At 49.3% G+C, this 18,449-nt stretch overlaps 1 protein-coding gene across 3 annotated transcripts in view; it reads left to right on the top strand.

The window, feature by feature from the left end:
- The window catches only part of DIS3L2 (DIS3 like 3'-5' exoribonuclease 2), a 334,795-nt gene that overhangs the window by 234,297 nt on the left and 82,049 nt on the right, over window positions 1-18,449 (top strand). For all 3 annotated transcript variants that reach the window (XM_043963981.1, XM_043963979.1, XM_043963980.1), the window contains one exon: window positions 4,441-4,674. In XM_043963981.1, the coding sequence (XP_043819916.1) occupies window positions 4,441-4,674 (234 nt within the window). The remainder of the gene's footprint in view (window positions 1-4,440; window positions 4,675-18,449) is intronic.

The following is an 18,449-nucleotide window of genomic DNA, read 5'->3' as shown; positions in this document are numbered from 1 at the left end:
ACCTTCTGTCCTGACCACTGGCTCCAGTTCCACATTTGGGCTTTGCTATTCTCAGGGCCGAGGGATGAGATCTTTTCAAGGGGCCTTCCGGCCTGCCACGCTTGCCGCCCTTGGAGTCTCTTCCTCTCGGGCCTCTTGGCTGTCAGGCCAGATCAGGATGGCCCGTCTGACCATTCCTGAAAGAAGATTGTTAGGGTTAGCTTTACTTATTTGAGAAGGAAAAAAAACCCAACCTCCCCACATGCCAGGTCCATTTCTTAGAATCTCTTCCCTGATTCTGCTGAAGATGACTAGCCCCCATTCCCTAAGCTTCTGAGGTTGTAAAACAAGTCTGAGCTTTAGGAGGCCCCCTGCCCAAAGTTGTCACCACATGGCATGGGGGCTCTTAGCCTGAAGGCTCTTGTTGTCTCTTCCCTCTCCTTTGGGGATGGTGCCAGGGGACCCTGGCTCCTGGGCTGGGGGCTGGGTGAGAAGCCTTGTCGGTGAGTGAGCGGCAGGACCACAGAGCAGATCTCTACGAGGGGCACTGCCTAGGCAGACATCTTGAGTCATTTCAGCAAAACCTCCACCGAGAGGGACCCAGCCAGTGAAGCTGCAAACAATAAGGCTCCAATGGACTAATTAGAGTGCAGCAGGCTTCCATGGAGTGGCCTAGAGGAGAGGCATGGGAGGCTTTTAACACTCAGTAAACTCTCATCTGCTGTCCCTGGCTGAGAGAGCGCAGCGAGCTGTAATTGATTCCTGTGCGCAGCACCATAATCACATGGCCAAAAGCATTCTGACCCTCTGTCAACTGGAAACAAAACAGACCTACACCCGAGGAGCTCTGCAGATGCCTGCTGGGGGCAGGGGTGCAGAACGGAAGGGCCTCGGAGGGCAGGGACGGCCTTTAGAAGGAGAAATGTGTCGTGCCCAGGGAAACAGAAGCAGGAAGGAAGGAAGTGTGCATTATTGACTGAGGGAAGAAAAAGCTTAGCATTTGTCTAAGTATCCTAAGGAGGGGTTCCGGCATACAAGATGAGGTGCCTACAATGCAAACTTCAGAGGAAGAGAGGAAGATTTCCTGGCTTAGGATAAAATGGAGGAACACAGAGGAACCTCCAGATTCTGGTCCCCATCACCCCAAAGGCTCCCAGACAAGTGTATGGGACACTAGGCTAGATAAGGGAGGAGCCTGGGTGGGCCCTCATGGAGACCCCTGAGCCTTCTCCTTCTGGGATGATTCCGGCCTCTTTCTCTGCCTCAGCTCACTGCCCAGCTGGAAGAGCCCGCGGAGGCAAAGAGCAGACCAAGAAAGGGAAGGAACAACCATTTCTGTAGCCACTGATCTTTTCTCTCACTAAATGTAGACACCAGAGCTTGGGATGGGACCTCAAATCCTGCAGCATTTCTGGGCCTTGTTGCACTTGGAAGTTTTAATATTGGACTTGTGGAAGGAGGACAGATGCAGCTGGGAAGCCAGGTGTGACTAATGGGGACCACCCTGGACATAAATGTGACGAGCGGGGGACCCCCGGGACAAAGGCCCTCAGCTCTCCTATTATTTCACAGTCTTGCCCAGCCAAGCCTCGGCCTTGGATCAGCCCCACCATTTGTGATCTTCACCTGCTGCTGAACAAAGGTGGAGAAAATCCCACAACTCTTGTGATGGCTCCACTACCAGTGGATGTTACACCCCCTCACCTGGGCCCTCACTGCTGCTGGGCAAGCCTACTCCTCCCCCTCCCACTCTCCAGAGTGGCTCTTCTAGAGCTTTTATCCATCCTCACCCCGCCCCCCGGCTCCCCCTCTCCTTCCTCTCACAGCTAAGAAGCTTGTCTCATATTTTACAGGAAAAAGTGAGGCCATTTGCCATGAACACCCTCTTCTCCCCCATTCCTCCTCTTCTGTCACCCAGGTGCCTTCTGTCCCTCTCTCCTCCTTCATCCCTGTGTCACATGAGAAGGTGGCCTTTTCCTGACCAGGGTCAACTCCTCTACTTGTTCAAGTGGCCCCATTCCTCCCATCTCCCCCAAAAGACTGTCCCCCCTGTCATCCCACCTCCATCACGTATCTTCAGCCCCTCCCTCTCTCCTGGCTCATTCCTGACTGCCTACAAACATGTCTGTGCCTCCCCCATCCTGAAAAACCAATCACTCGATCCTTCCATCTCTAGTAACTATCACTCGATTTCTCTTCTGCCCTTTGTAGCTAAACTCCCTGAGAAGACCCTCTACAATAGGAGCCTCCACTTTCTCTCCTCCATCTTCTTAACCTCTTGCAGTCTGGCCTCTGACCTCCTCGTGCCCCCAGAAGTGCTCTCTCCAAAGTCACCACTGATCTCCTAACTGCTGGATCCAGGGGCCTTTTCTCAATCCTCCTTCTTCTTGACCTCCTCATAGTAACCTTCTCTTCCTTGAACTCTGCAGCCTCTGACTCTGCTGATCATACTCTCCTTGAGAATCTCTTCTAGGTTTTTGGGATGACCCCTCCCCTCCTTTTGTTCTCCTCCCATCTCTCTGATAGCTTCTTTTCTTTCTCCTTTGCTGGATCCTTCTTCAGGTCACGCCCTCTAAGCCTAGATGTCCCTCAGGGCTCTGTCATGGTCCTCTTCCCTTCTCCCTTCACTCCTTCACTTGGGAATCTCATCAGCTCTGGTGGATTTCATTACCATCTCTATGCTGATAAGTCTCTAATCTACCAATCCTGCCCCAACCACTGGGATGACCTCTAATCTAGCATCTCCAGACATCTGGAACTGCATGTCCTGTAGACATCTTCAACTTAGTATGTCTCAAACTAAATCCATTACCTTTCCTCCTAAACTGTCCCCCCCCCCACTATCCGTATTGCTATTGAGCGCCACCCCCCAGGCTTCCAACCTAGGAGTCATCCTGGACTCTCTCTCTCCCTCATTTATAAGCAGTTGTCAAGGCCTGTTGATCCCACCTCTGCAGCATCTCTTGTAGATTTCACCTCTGCAGCATCTCTTGTAGATTTCACTCTGCAGCATCTCTTGTAGATTTCACTCTGCAGCATCTCTTGTAGATTTCACTCTGCAGCATCTCTTGTAGATTTCACTCTGCAGCATCTCTCAAATTCACCCCCCTTCTCTCCTCTGCCACTGCCCCACCCTGGTGCAGGCCCTCATCACCTCACACTGGGACTGTTGCAACAGCATTGCTGGGGGGTTTGGGGAGGGGGTCTACCTGCCTAAAGTCTCTCCCCACTCCAATCCATCCTTCAGCCACTAAAGTGATTTTTCTAAAGTGCAGGTCTGATCATGTCACTCCCCTCCTCAATAAATTCTGCTGGGGGGGCAGCTAAGTGGTGAAGTGGATAAAGCAGTGGCCTTGGATTCAGAAGTACCTGAGTTCAAATCCAGCCTCAGACACTTGCACTTACTAGCTGTGTGACCCTGGGCAAGTCACTTAACCCTTGTTGCCCTGCCAAAAATGAATGAATGAATGAATGAATGAATGAATGAATGAATGAATGAATGAATGAATGAATGAATGAATTCTGCTGGGTCTTTATTGCCTCCAGGAACAAATACAAAGTGCTTTGTTTGACATTTGAAGCCCTTTATAACCCAGCCTCTTCCTACTTTTCCATTCTTCTTACACCTTATTTTCTGCCATGTATGCTTTGATCCAGTGACACTGGCCTCATGGCTGTTCTCAAGCAAGACCCTCTATCTCTGGCATTAGGACATTTTCTTTGATTGTCCCCCATATCTGGAATTCTCTTCCTCATCGCAGTCTATAGAAATGTCAGCTATTAATAAGTGGCTGTTGATGGATTAATAGGTTGTCCCTCAAACTGTCCATTCCCCCAACCAAACAGCTATGCTGAAAAATTAATGCCAGTAAAAAATTTTTCATATTATTAGGAAGTCCAATTTCTTCAGCACTTAGTTATTAAGTACTATATATTAGGCACCATGGTGTATGCTGGGGGCTCAAAGAGAAACGTGAAACAGGGCCTGCCTTTGTGGGACTTACATTCTGCTGGGCAAAGGAGACACGTATGTAGATAAGTTACTAGAAGTGTGTACAGTGTAGCTCCGGGGAAGGGCACGTACCCAGCTGGAGAAATCAGCAAAGGCCTTGGCGAGGGGCGGGGGGGGGGGGCGGTTAGGAGCCAGGGTTTCTAACAGCATCCTGGCATCGGAGGAGTGTTGATTGATTGTTGGTCTATACAAAGGGAAGAGAACAGCCTCTCACACCCCCAAGCTCTTACATAGGGCTTTGAGGAGATGCTCCCAGGGACCATAAGACACCACTGGTGGGAAGAGAATAACATGTATAAACTTCTTTCCTCCTCCCAACAGGCTAATCCATCCCCTCAACTCCTTTACTTTATAGCTTCCATTGGGTCTTTACTGAATGAAGTAATTAAGTAGAAATCAGATGGTTTTTCTAGTAAAAATGATTCTTTGCCTTCTACCTGTCTTTACAGATCCTTGATGAGTGGTTTGGCCGGACTGTCATCTGTTCTTGTACCAAACTGAGTTATGATCATGCCCAAAGCATGATTGAACAGCCTGACAGGAAGTTCCGTGAGGACGAGCTGCCCCCCGTGTCTACAGAGCACCCCATTGAGCAGATCCAGCAGGCTGTCTTGAATCTTCATGGGATCGCCCAACAGTTGCGCCGGCAACGTTTTGTGGATGGAGCGCTTCGACTGGATCAGGTTGGGGCCTTCTTCCACGATGGTGGGGGCTGAGCAGCTCCCCATCTCAGAAATGCCTCCCTAGGTCTGGGTGGGTTATGAGGGAATCCAGACTGATGAGCTCCGTCCCTGTCAGGATTGATCAGCATCAAGTTCTTTCTTCAGATCTAGGGCTGAGCTTTAAGTAGAAGAAGAAAAGAAAGATGCACTTTGGGCTGTTCCTTGGTTTCCTAAAAGAACGACATTAGAAGGGCTCCACCCTGCTGCCTGCTTCTGAATACCTTTAACGCACGGCTGCTGGCCATTTTATACAAGCAGGTGGAGAAAAAGAGAGCAAGGCCAGAGAGTAATTTCCCACTAGCAGCTACGCACTGAGACTTGGGTTGTCGGACTCTTCTTGGGAAGAGTGGGTGGGACTGGGCGTGCTGTTTCCCTCCCAGGAGGATCCAGCCTCTGCCTTTTAGGGGCCAGCTGTGGACCCAGCTTTTGTCCAGGATTTCCTCCCTAGGCGCTGTCCATCTGGTGCCTGTCATTTTAATTACCTGGGAGGAGACATGGAGAGTCTTAGAGGCAGGTGAGATGGTACTTTCTATTTTGCTTTTGATGCCCTTCTGTGTGATGCCCAGTAGCTGACTGGGGCCACTTTGGAAGGCTTCGTGACATTCCGGACATCACTTTTCGTCAGGACACAACTGCATAAAGAAATCAAGGGGCAGCTAGATGGCACAGTGGATAGAGCACTGGCCCTGGAGTCAGGAGTACCTGAGTTCAAATCCGGCCTCAGACACTTAACACTTACTAGCTGTGTGACCCCGGGCAAGTCACTTAACCCCAATTGCCTCACTAAAAAAAAAAAAAAAGCAAAAAAAAAAGAAATTAAGGCTGTTTTCTAATCAGACGTGCGCTCCAGCTCCTTGTGAGCAAGCTGACGTTCAGGAAGCTCAGAAGGGTTGACGTTTCCTACCTTTTCTTATTCCTGTTACTTTTCATCCTGTGTTAGTGACCAAGTCACCTCGAATACAGTCCTGCTGCTGTTGCCTTTTTCTCTCTGCTTCTTCCTCAGCATGGCACCAGGTTCCACTGCTTTCTCCTTGGCGGTGGTCTGAGGACTTGACCCTTCCTTGTGATGCCACCACTCTAAGCCGCCTCACTTATCTGGCTTCATGCACTTGTCTCCCAGTTGCTCTTCCTGTCTCTAGTGCCCCCCTCCCACTCCCACTCTCCCAGGCTCATCTTTCCCAAATGAGTTAAGGGAATGTTCGCCAAGGGAAGAGGCCTCCCTCTGCTCGGCTGCTAGAGCACTTCTTCCCACTAGTTGGGTGTTTGCATAATGTTGAGTTTGGAGGGTTTGATTTTGGCATTCAGCATTTGGATGAATTGAGCTGGGAGTCACTGCCCCATTGTCAGATCTAAATCCTTGTTATGTCCTGCAGAGAAGAGCATTACACCATCCATGTGGGCATTAGAACAGCTGCCCTGTAGGGAAGTTGTGGGGCAGCAGGAGTTTCAGCCTTGGAGTTCAAGGGGTCCCAGTCCTAGCTGAAGATCTTTTTTTTTAGTGAGGCAATTGGGGTTAAGTGACTTGCCCAGGGTCACACAGCTAGTAAGTGTTAAGTGTCTGAGGCCAGATTTGAACTCAGGTCCTCCTGACTCCAGGGCTGGTGCTTCATCCACTGCGCCACCTAGCCGCCCCTAGCTGAAGATCTTAATAGCTGTGTGACTTCCGGAAAATCACTTAAGTTTTCTGGGTTTCCATTTCCTCATCTGTAAAGGGGAGATAATTCTTTTTTATTTTATTTTATTTTAAAATTGTTTTTAGTGAGGCAATGGGGGTTAAGTGACTTGCCCAGGGTCACACAGCTAGTGTGAAGTGTCTGAGGCGGGATTTGAACTCAGGCACTCCTGACTCCAGGGCCAGTGCTCTATCCACTGCGCCACCTAGCTGCCCCGGGGAGATAATTCTTGAACTCCATACCTCACAAGAATTTCGTGAGAATCAAACAGGAAAATATGTATGAAGGTGCCTTGTGCCCATAAATCATCCTATTAATAATAATTATGAGGATTACTGTGACTATCATTCCCCTGAGTACATGGTCATTAATGAGACATGCCACAGAAAAATCCTTGCCTTAGGCGCTCAGAGAAAGTGTGCTTTGCACAGTAAATGAAAGATGAGTGGGCGTCAGTTTGATTAGGTCAAAGGGAAGCGGACTCCTGGGTAAGGGACTTAGCTTCCTCTGCTCCCTCCTTTCTGTCCCTAAGGACATATATGAGGATGTAGAGAGGTCTTGGCACAGAGAATCTTAATCCAGTGCATTCACTAGTCTCTGGGATGGTAACTTCAGGTGAAAATTCCCGGCCAATTTCCACTCTGCATTTGCTGCCTGCCTCTGGTCAGATGTAGTGTGTTGGGGGCTGTGGCCACAAGCATCCATAGGCATTCGCCCCACAGTTGTTTCTGAAGGGCCACACCCGCTCCTGGTTTCAGCAGTCATCTACGTGGCTGTAGGGATGAAGCCATATCAAATGTACATTCCCAGAGCCTTCAGTCTGTCTGACTGTTTCCCTGGGAAGCGACTGCAACTGGGAGGAGCGTAGTCCCGTGGGTTGGGGCTGTGTAGCTCTGCTTCATTGCCATGTCTCCTGTAGCTTTTACCCCACCAGTACTCTCCAGCAGTACTCTCCCCCGGCACTCAATAGCAGGAGCATCTTCCATTAGGTTTTGATCGTCTGCTTGGCTGAATGATCAGGCTGGAAGTGAGTGTGAAATAGTGAAAAGTGTGAAAAGCTTGTGTTGTCCTGGAGGCAGCAGCATATCATAGGGCTTTGTTTTCAGCCCGGTTGGTCCCCCAAGTTGTTATTGATAATTTGGCTAGAGGTATAAACTACATACTTGGTAAATTTGCATATGACCTGAAGTTGGGAGGGACAGCTGATATGTTTGATGACATAATTATGATCCAGGAAGATCTTAACTGACTAGAATGATAGATTGATTTTAATGAGGTGAAATTCACTAGAAACCAATGTAAAATCTTTCATTTAGGTCTAAATAATCACCCCCTTCAAAACAGGATAAGGGAGTGTGATAAATGAAAATCCTGACAGTTTCTGGGTAACTAATTGGATTATTAATTAGGCTAGCTAATAATAAACTGATGATCATTGGTCTCTCTTGAGAAAGACAATGCTAAAACACCTTAAAAAGGGGTGCCCCTTACAGGTAAAAATCAACCCTGATTGGTGAACAATTAATGAGGGGGTGGGCTAAAAGTTCTCAGCTCCTCCTGCTGAGAACGTGGCAGCCGCCTCCAGCAGTCTGAACAAAGTAGTCCTTCTCCACCCAGACCATTCCAGTTGGTTTTCTCCTTCCTAAGCTGGCTTCCCCTGGGCTCTAATAGAGGGGCACAACTACATGGGCTCAGCGCTTTAGGCTTGGAAGCACCTGGCTTAGATGCTGTTTACATTATAAAATAATGCAAGGCCACCTAGTTGGGCAGAGTCCTCTCACAATACAGGAGCTTGTACCCTGACGATTAGGCCAGTCTCATTTATCAGCCTTGTTCTTCAGAGACTGGCTGAATGACCTACAAGGACTGATCCCTGAGTGAGAAAATAGGAAGGAAAACCCTTAATCCCTGTTACTGATATAATAGAAAGATAATCTCTTCTCCTAGAAGATAAGGCTTCGTAGCAGGACTCCGGAGCTATGAATCCATTTTTTCATTGGTGCAGGTCTGTCCAGCAGTGACACACGTCCCGGGCTCTTCGTGCCTTCTCACCCTGGGCAGTTCTTATCTAGCTTTTCCATAAATTCTCTGTAGAGGATCTCTGCCAACCCACTAGAGCCTTTCCTTGGGGTACCTGGCTAGCCCTTAACGGGCTCTCTGTTGTCTTTTATTCTTGCTTCATGGCTGTCCCGGTCATCAGAGACACAAGGGTGGTCACAGGCTTGTGGTGACTGATCACTGTAAGGACCGGTCACCAATGGCAGCCTCCCAGGCTGCTCTATATTGTGGAGAAACTGATCGCAAATGGGATCGGCCTCCATCTCCCCATCACTCTCATGGTGACTTATCATTGTGGTTGTTCCCATAGTGTTTTGTGATGATGTATAAGCTCAAGAATTAAAGACCTGCTCTTAGTTTAAGATCTGGGTCCAACCTGGTCACTGACACCACCTTAGTTCCAGGCCCAGTTCATTGGCTTTTTGTCCTTCTACAGTCTCTTACTCTTGGTCTTCATATTTCTCTCTCTCCCTCCCCCTCCCTTCTTCCTCTATCCCTCTCTCTCTCTCTCTCTCTCTCTCTCTCTCTCTCTCTCTCTCTCTCTCTCACACACACACACACACACACACACACACACACACACACACACACACACTGTTTCTACTGAGGTACAACATCCAAGGGTTACCTACTCGACTAGACGCTATCATCCTCTAGTCAATAGAAGGTTTTCATCCACTTTGTTCTTCCTGTGACTGACAGAGTAGCACAGGATGGGAATGTTGTCACATGGTTCTTGAATTGCCTCCAAACTTTGTCTCCTTGGTTTCCATCCACACTTGGCTCCCAGCTCCCTTCTGGGCCCTTCCTGATCCCCTCAGCTATTGGTGATCACATCCCACCCACTCTGCAGAGATCCTGTATGTTCCTGCTTATTTACATGTTATCTCTCACTGTGATGTGGGTTCCCGGAGGCCATGACCTGCTTTGGCCTTTTTCCGCCTCCTCAGCTTTTACTACAGTCCTGCTGCTTGTTGTTGTACATTTTCAGTTGTGTCTGAGTCTTTGTGACCCCATTGGGGGTTTTCTTGGCAAAGATCCTGGGGCGGTTTTCACCATTTCTTTCTCCAACTCTTTGGACAGATGGAACTGAGGCCAGCAGGGTGAAGTGACTTGCCTGGAGTCACACAGTACGGAAGTATCTGAGACCAGATTTGAACTCACAAAGATGAATCTTCTTAACTGCAGCCAGGCCTGGTGCTCTATCCATGTGCCCCCTAGCTGTCTCCCTGCTACATAATGAGGACTTACTCAGTACTTGCTGACTGACTGATGGGTGGTATACTCAGTAGGTGTTAGGATCTTTTTCTAGTGACCAGTGTTTCCTACTTTGGATTAGAGATCAAAGCCAGTTGGGTGTCTAAACTAAGAGGGGACATCTGGCTCTTTGAAGGCTGGAAGGAGGATTCTGTTAAATGGGAGTGGGAAGACACTGGGTCTGGACCTCTAGAGGTGCCTCCTTGGGGATCCAGGTAGCCCAGAACTACTGTGCTTCAGGCTCCATTTCACAGCTTCAGGTGAAAGTGAGAGCAAAGAGGCCCCTTTCACTAAAGCACTTGAAAATGAACCCTAGAAATGGGAGAAGCTGTTCCCCCCCAATCCAGGAGACGGGGAGGGGACGGAAAGTGACAGAAGTCCTAGGTCCTACTGTTGCTTAAGCACAGCTGGTTACTCACCCTGGGAAGGCAGGCAGCCTTGGTGACTGTATTCATGGCTGACTCTCCCCATGTTGGGGAGCTGCTGTTGTAGAGAGCTAGGTTTCTAGCCTGGTCCCCATCTTCTTGGATCCTTGTATGCTCATTCCTGACCTCGGTGCTCAGGGGGCCTTCTCACTTAGCTGTGGGGCTTAGAGTAGAAAGGACCCTCAAGGCAGGAAGCCTCATCCTTCTGCCCCTGGCTTGGGGTGGCACTTTCCCTGGGAGCCTCAGTTTCCTCTTATGAAATGGGGCTAATGATAGCCGTGGTCTCTACTTCCTAGGGCTCTTGTGAGGATCTTGTCTGTGAACTCGTGGTGCCTGCTCATAAGAAAACAGGATGAACGAAGAAGAGCCACAGGAGACCCCAGGACAGTCAGAGGGCCCCCCCCTTCCCCGAATGCACCTAGGGATGAAAAGCACAGCTCTCGTTATAGAGATGGCATCTCTAGGACTGACAGGCCACCGTACCTCACTTGGTGAGGATTCAGTGTAGAGCGATTGTTGCTTGCCCCCAGCCACTGGGTAGGTGTCTCAATTTGAGACAGCAGAAGCCCACTTCTAACCATTGTTTTCTCCAGAGTGTGACATCACCACCTCGTGGCATTTCTCAGTCACCACCACGTTTGTGTTGAGTGAGGCAGGTCCTAAGCCACTGGATTTCCCCAGCCTCCAGGTCAGGTCAGGCAGGGAGAAGCAGGCGCGCCTCCTAAGGAGGTGAGATGAGCAGCTTGAGAATCTCAGCCACTCAGGCTTCCTGCGGTTTCCTGTCCAGGGAAGCTTCTTGCCCTCCACTCACTTAGACACGTGGCCTGTTTTCCAACCTTTGGACAGTCTGACTTTGAGCAAACCTGCTCACTCTGCTGCGGGCTCCCAGAGGATCCAAGGAGAACAGCTGATGTAGGCACAGAGTTGGGGCTCACGTGTGGAAAACTGGCCCTCGGTTTTTGGGGTCTGCAGGACTTAGTGTGTCATGTGCTTCGAGAGCGGCCTGTGTGGGGCCCTCCCTGTTCAGTCCAGACGGGGCTTGGTGTACTGATGAGCTAAACTCTGGTCCTTCTCCATTCACTCCCTGGTTCTCACTTGTGGTTCTTGAGGAGGGTCCAGTAGAAAGGGTGCAGGGGCTCTTTGAGCACGGGGGCTCTCGCTCGGGTTTTCATGTCTTCTGCATACTGCCCAGGCCCTTAGGCTGCAGGAGGGCCTGACACTTTCTTGACCTAATCTGAGCTTGTCGAACTCAATCATCCCCCTCACTTAGAAATGGAGTCAGGTATTTCTGTGCTCTTGGTTCCCTGGGTTTTTTTGTTTCTTTATTCCCTTTAACATTAGCAACTTGGGATTAGGAAAAGAGTATTTTTGAGAAGAGGCTCTTTGTCTTCATCTCAGCTGCAGCGGCTCAGAGCTGGGTCCCTCTGTCGGGGGTTGGGAAGGAGCCTGCTGGTAGACTCTACCCTTCAGTGGGGTAACTTGGTGTCACCATAACTGAGGGCCCACATGAAAAATGAGGTTGGTCCCAAGAAACATGAAACAAAAAAGGCTGGGAAACTCTCCCCATTGTCTCCCACTTCAATTTTCCACTCCACTGGCAAGGAAGTGATGGCTGAGACACAAGAGACAGAACAGCAGGTCTTGGCTTGATAACAGCTGTGGGCCCATCCAGAATATGGCCCCGAAAATGGATCTCCAGGGTCTCCAGGGCTCCTGAGGCCTTGGAATTCCTGTGTGTGTGAAAGCTCTTTGTGGTAATTTCCTTGTTGCTTTTATTAATGAAGCTTTCACCAAGCCCCCTTGACTGGCTGCCATTGGCACACTGTGGAGAACTGAAAATGGAAAACTCCCAGCCTCATGTGCAGTGGCAGTGGGGAGTTTGGGAAGGAGGAGGTGGAGGGGGAGGTAGGTCAGCAAAAAGTCAGGTACGGGACCATGGAGCACATTGTTGACTGAAAAGAGCCTGGGCCCTTGTGGTCTTGTTTTAATTGCCAGGGGGCGGGGAAGACAGGCAGGGAGGGCTCCCCCATTTCCCATTGTCAGAGGACTGTGGAGCTAGATTCCAGCCATGACTAGTCACTAGCTATTAGTAACAAAGAAAATGTGCTAAACTCTCACTAGGTGCATGCTTTGCTCTAAAGTACAACAGGGATTGACATGGAACGGAGAAGACTTGGAAGGGGCGCCATCGCTAGGTATGGCGCCATCGCTAGGTATGGCTGTGTGATGAATGAGCCTCTTTCCATTGAAAACCAAATTGGGCAGAACTCACGTTCGTGTTAGATGTTCATGTTTTCACAGAGCTTCTCCTTAGACATAGAGGTAGTCCAGGTTTTATTATTCCTGTTTCACAGATGAAGAAACTGAGCCTTACAGAGTTTAAATGAATTGTCTGAGGTCACCTGTGAAAAGATGGGCTTGTAGCACTAATGCAAGGGGCCAGCTAAGATGTCCCACTTAATCCTCACAAACTCATGATATTCTGCCTCATCTAGAAGCTGGTACACAAGGCCTCAGAGCATTATGGTAAGTGGAGGCAGCAACAGAGGCTTCTGCCTGGTCAGAAATAGTGACGGCTTGTTTCCTAGCAAGGGGCCCTGGCTGGTGCGGGCTGACCCTGAGGAGCATCGCCGGGGAGGCCTCGACTGCTTTTACTCCCCAAGAAGCGGGATCCTTACGGGAGGGCTCCTCACTGATGACCCCGGAGGCTTCTGGCCTTGTTTCCTGGTGGTTCAGCAGCGAGGGCCACTTTTTGGACCTTGACTGAACATTGTCCCTTGTAGATTTTGAAGTACTTCTCTGCTGAGGCTGTGGGGAAGAGAGCTGTTCTCGGGCTGTAGCCAGCACATGATGTGGGTTTTGTTTGCTTTGACTCTCCTGAATGTTAGGTGGTGGTAGTGGTGGGAAGGCATCAGTAAGGATGCATATGGCCAGAAGAGGACGTGAGTGGGTTAGATGGTCACAGAAAGTGCCTAAATGCTGTGCTGATCTCCAGGAAATAGGAAAAGGCCGTGAAGGAGATGTGCTCCAGAGCCTTTGGAAGACTCTATGGTGGGGCTCCTTCACCTTCTCCCCGGGCTGGCCCCTCTGGCTGCAGGCTGGGGAAGCTGAGGGAGTCCTGCTAGAGGCTTAAATGCCTAAAATAAAATGCAGGGGATTACAGAAGAGTGAGTGAGTGAATGGATGGGTGGATGAATGGGCTCAGTGGGGGCAAGAGAGACTCCACTGCTAGGAGTGGAGGGACCAGATGGCACCTCTAGAAGAGTCAACTCTAAGTTGAATGGAAAGTTCCTATCCTGGGAGGAGCAGTGGTCCTGCCTCCTTACTATTGGCATTTCCACTGAGGTGTTTCTCACGTTGAGTCATTGACAGATCCAAGGACTTTGGTGATGGCCAAGGACTTTCTATTCTGGGTCTTCATAGATGTAGCCACTACACACACACACACACACATACATACACACACACACGCACACACGTCACATGTATGTGCAATTGGTTGCACATATAGAAGAGTATAGTTATCAAATATGTTTTTAAAAGTATCTAGAGCCCAGCTTAAGAAGCCCTGCTTTATGGTGTATTTATCATGTATTCCTCATTAAACCATAAACTTTGAGGGGGCAGGAACATCACACAGAGAATGCTCAGGATCAGAGGTTACAGACAGATTGTGATCTGTGTCAGTGGGAAGAGGCCGGATGCTAACAAGATCCATGAATCCATTTATGTCCCAGGTTCGAGGGCTGGCTACATGAGACAGAAGGCAGAGCCTCCTGGTGAGCCGTGGAGATGGTACTTGTGTGTGTTGTGTGTGTGTGCACATGCGTGCATGCACATGTGTATGGAAGATAGTTCATAGGTACTAGGCTGACCCAGCGTCCAGGCCTCCTTATCATTCCATCAAGGGACACCATCATCCTCTTTGGGAAAGCGTGTTGTGTCAACGGTGTCTGTTTACTTACAAATGTATGAAAATGCTGCTCGTGTTAAAAACGGGCAGATTTGGCTGTCAGAGAAGAGATGCAGGTTGTCTGGGCAGGGCTTTCCTGTGTATCAGTGGTGGTGGTGGTGAGCTGCTGAGAAGTGGAGCTTTGTACGTGTGGTAAAGGGTGGGGAGGGCTGGGGGCTCAGCTCCTGCAGGAAGACTGCACCCAAGGGAGAGAAGGGTAACCATATGCGGCCTCCAGGGTGTCCTCAGCATCCCTCGTTTTGTGGGTTTGTCTCCTTAAAATGTTTGTTGCCTCTGACAACACCACTTGCCAGTGATGACCCCTGCCCTGAATCCTCGCTCGCTGAGTGGTGGGGCTCGCTTTGATTCAGGGAGACATGCTTAGGCTGCCATAGCTTAGCATGTGACAGATCTGTATCAGAAGCCCCTTGGTTTCCTCTGCCAAGTAGAGGGGAAACCCACAGGCAAACTGCAAATGATACAGTTGAGGGAAGATGCCAGATTCATGAGAAGCCTCACTTCCTCGAGTCTTCCCTCGTCCAGTTTCCAGTCACCAAGCTGGAAAGGGTTTACATACAGTGCTGGTAACTGCCCAGTGTCACTGTCTGAGAGTCAGTGACCCCAGCACAGGGGCCTATCTGCCAGGGTCAGCTGCCTTCAGTCTCTGTGTCCTTTCATTTCTTCAGTGACAGCAGGGCCTGAATGTAGGGCAGGAGGGGCCCAAATCCTCCTTTAGACCATCTACAGGCAAGCATGCCTCAGCCAGTGAGACTGGTCCAGAGGCTGACATGTAGACTCACTTCTTAAATGGGCAACAGCCATACCGGCATTCTCACTAGAAATGAGACTAGAAGATGCCATAAAGTTGGACACAGAAAGTCAGATCACGTCTCCTTAAAGACAAAGGATGAAACAACCCTAGCTTGTGAGGGGCGTCTGCTCCTCAACGACGGGCATGTATAAACACACACAAACATAAAGACACAGAGCAGGTGGTGGCAGGCACCAATGGCATTGACGTGGGCTTAGGATAACTCAGAAGTATTTCCAGGAAGAAGCAAAACCAGAGATGACCAAAAGACATATCAAGGAATTAAGGGCCTATTAAAGTTTAGATTGACCAACTAGACATCAGGAGAGACATACCTAAGAAATGAGGGGAGATTAAATTCTATAGCAGGAAAGTCAGTTGGGCTTGGCCACTACCTAACCAGAGCTAGAAACAGAGATAGCCCTAGCGGTCAGGACTGTATGACAAGCATCCAGGCTTTCCCCACCCCGCCCCAAAAGGGAACTTGACAGTTTTCAAGTGGACACCCCATCTATCCTCTCTAAAAGCTTTTGCCTTCCCTCTGTCCCGAGAAGAGGAAAATGTAACTAAGCCCTCCTCTCCAGGGGGTGAAGTCTTTGACTTCCCTCTCGGCCACTTTCTATCACCAAATAAAAGACCACTTTAATTCTAATTGGACCATGGGGGAGAGTGTAATTCTTGAGTGAGGAATACCTAAGGCCCACCACCTCTCCCCGATGACAGCTTCATAAAAAGTGAAATTAACTGTGTATTAATGGGTAGCATCTGGGTGACACAGTGGATAGAGAGCACTGGGCCTAGACTCAGGAAACCAGAATTAAACCATTCTGGCCTCAGACAGTCACTAACTACGTGACCCCAGGCAAGTGTCTCTTAGTCTTGTCTAGCACCTACCTTACGGGGCTGTTGTGAGGATCAGATGAGATAAGATTTGTGAAGCACTTGGCCCGGTGCCTGCCATCGTAGGTGCTATCTAATTATTAGCTATCTATTGTCATTATTATGACAACATCCATCCTGGATATAAAGGAATTTCAGATGAACAGTGAGCCGGGTTCAGAATTAAATGGGAGGAGAAATGCAGACTGAGCCACATTTAGAAAATTAGAGCAATTTCAACAGTGCCAAATTGGTCCCCACTCTCAAAGTCCATCTTTTCTTTTAAAAATGGTATTGAGAGGGGCAGCTAGGTGGCGTAGTAGATAGAGTACCGGTCCTGGAGTCAGGAGTACCTGAGTTCAAATCTGGCCTCAGATACTTAACATTTACTAGCTGTGTGACCCTGGGCAAGTCACTTAATTCCAATTGCCTCACTAAAAAAAAATTTTTTTTAAATGGTATTGAGAGATTTGGTTTTTATGTTTCCATCCTTTCCATCTATGTCCCTCTTCCACCCAAGTTTAATTCAACTAACCAACATATCCAGTGCTCCCTCTTCAGTCACCATCTCTTCCAAGAAGTGTGGGGGGTTCTTCCTTCTCATTTTCTCCTGTGAAACCAGGCTCAGTCCTTGTAACTATACAGTGAGGGGGGAGGAGAATTCTTTTTATTTTCATTTGCCATCTCTCACACACACACATTGTTTTCTTAGCTCCGCTTATTTCCCTTACATCAGCTCATAGGCCTTCCATACTTCTCTATAGTCTTCACAGTCGCCATTTCTTACAGTGCAAGGATACACCCTCCCACGTCCCACATACATCATATACATATACATTGTATGTTACAGCATGCTCACCTTTCCTCAGCTGATGGGCATCAACTTTGTTTCTGCTTCTTTGCTACCACAAAAAAAAGATCCGATAAATGGGTCTTTTCTTTCTATCTTTGGCTTCTCTGGGGTCATAAGCTCAATAGTGAAGTTTCTGGGTCAAGGTATGTGGACATTTCATTTTCTTTCTTAGCATCCTCCCTCATTTGATGCTCAGAATAGCTGAACCCAACAGTTCTCCCAACAGTGCACCAGTATGTCTATCTTTCCACAAGCTCTCTGGCATTGAGCTTGCCATCTTTGCAAATTTGCTGGATTTTAGGTGAAACCTCAGAGTTATTTTGATTCCTATTTCTCTCCTAAGTGCAAAGTCCATCCTTTTTGACATCCATATTCCCCCAGGGGTTCCCATGACTCTGAATTACGTAATATCACAATCTCAGAATTACCAATGACCTGAAGTGCCCCAGAGTGATAGTGGGCGAGCAGAATCAGTGGGCAGCGTGTGATTGTAGATCTTTCAGTGTAGCAGGGGAATGTGTGTGACTGCCCCAGGACCGGTGTCCCTGTCCCAGTAGAAGGGAAGGATTATAGCAGACGGGAAGCAGGAGTCTTCGTGCAATGTTCAAAGGCCCCAGAGCTGACTTTCAGTGTCCTGAGTAAGTCATCTACGGAGGTTTATGGGGGGAATGAAAGTGAGAAGGCATGGGGCCTCCTGTGTCTTGCTTTAGGGTACCTAGAAAGAATCTAAATGAAGCTGCTCAGTCAATGATGATGATCTCATAGCTACTGCCTGCCCTTGGGGAATGGAGAGGCAGCACGGCCTCCTGACATGCTTCAGGGCCCATCTTCAGATGGCAGCAGGCTCACCCTGGGCTGTGCGGAGCACCGTGGGAAAGCCTGCTGCCGTCAGTGGAAGATAGGGTCTGTGTCTTCCTGAGGTTTACCGCTTAGCCTGGGATGCCATTGGCATCGGAGTTCTTTGTCTGTCTCTTACCTCTGAATTCAGAGCAAGGAAACCTAGCGTCACTAGCACACCAGAGCTGCAGGAAACCTGAGAGACCCTTTGGCCCAAATGCTGTGCCCTCTGCCCCCTGCCCCCTGCCCCTACCCACCCTAACTGTCCTGGGACAAGTCTTCCAACCAAAGGCAGTGGGGTCTGTTTTCCTCCTGGTGCAGGAACCTGAGCCTAGGTGACTCACCAGTCTCCTTGGCCCAGGCTTGGAGGTGCAGGACCAAACACTCCAAGCAGCTCAGACAGAGGGCTGGCCTTGATCACTGCCCAGAAGCCTACTGAGAAATCTCATCCCCTCCCCACATGTCCCATGGTGGTCAGGGCACAGCAGCTCCGACCTCAGGCTAGTGTTGAGCGGCTCATGAAATGTCACTGGGAAAACTGAACTCGATAATTGAGTCCCATTCTGGTCAAAGGATTCTCAATGGATTTAGAAAGTCGTGGCAGTGAATTGTTCTTTGGATTAGATCGATGCTTGGCGGGTCTGTTTGCAGTCTGGAACTTTGAGGAATGAGTTCGTTGAGCATCTATTTGTTACTTTCTTCAGTGGGATAACTGAGGTCAGCTGGAAGCAGAAGGGCCTGGTTTTCCTTTCCTATTTCTAGGAAACCATCAAATTTTTAGAGCTGGAAAGGGCTGTCGGGATCGTTTAGGAGCAAGGGGCTCTGGGTCAGAAGAGCCAGACTGCGAGGCCTAGCCGAGGGCTGGCCTGGCAGAGCCTCCGCTTTGTCTTGTGCAGGAAAGAGATGACAGTTATTCCATTTCACCAGACGACATGAAGCGACAGCTGTGTGCCAGTTACTGCTGGGTGCTCCCTGAACTGCTCCCGCCCTC

This window comes from Dromiciops gliroides, chromosome 4, assembly GCF_019393635.1.
Source record: "Dromiciops gliroides isolate mDroGli1 chromosome 4, mDroGli1.pri, whole genome shotgun sequence".
In the NCBI taxonomy this organism is placed as follows: domain Eukaryota; kingdom Metazoa; phylum Chordata; class Mammalia; order Microbiotheria; family Microbiotheriidae; genus Dromiciops; species Dromiciops gliroides.
Note: the sequence above shows the minus strand (reverse complement) of the source record. Positions and strands in the feature narration are given on the sequence as shown.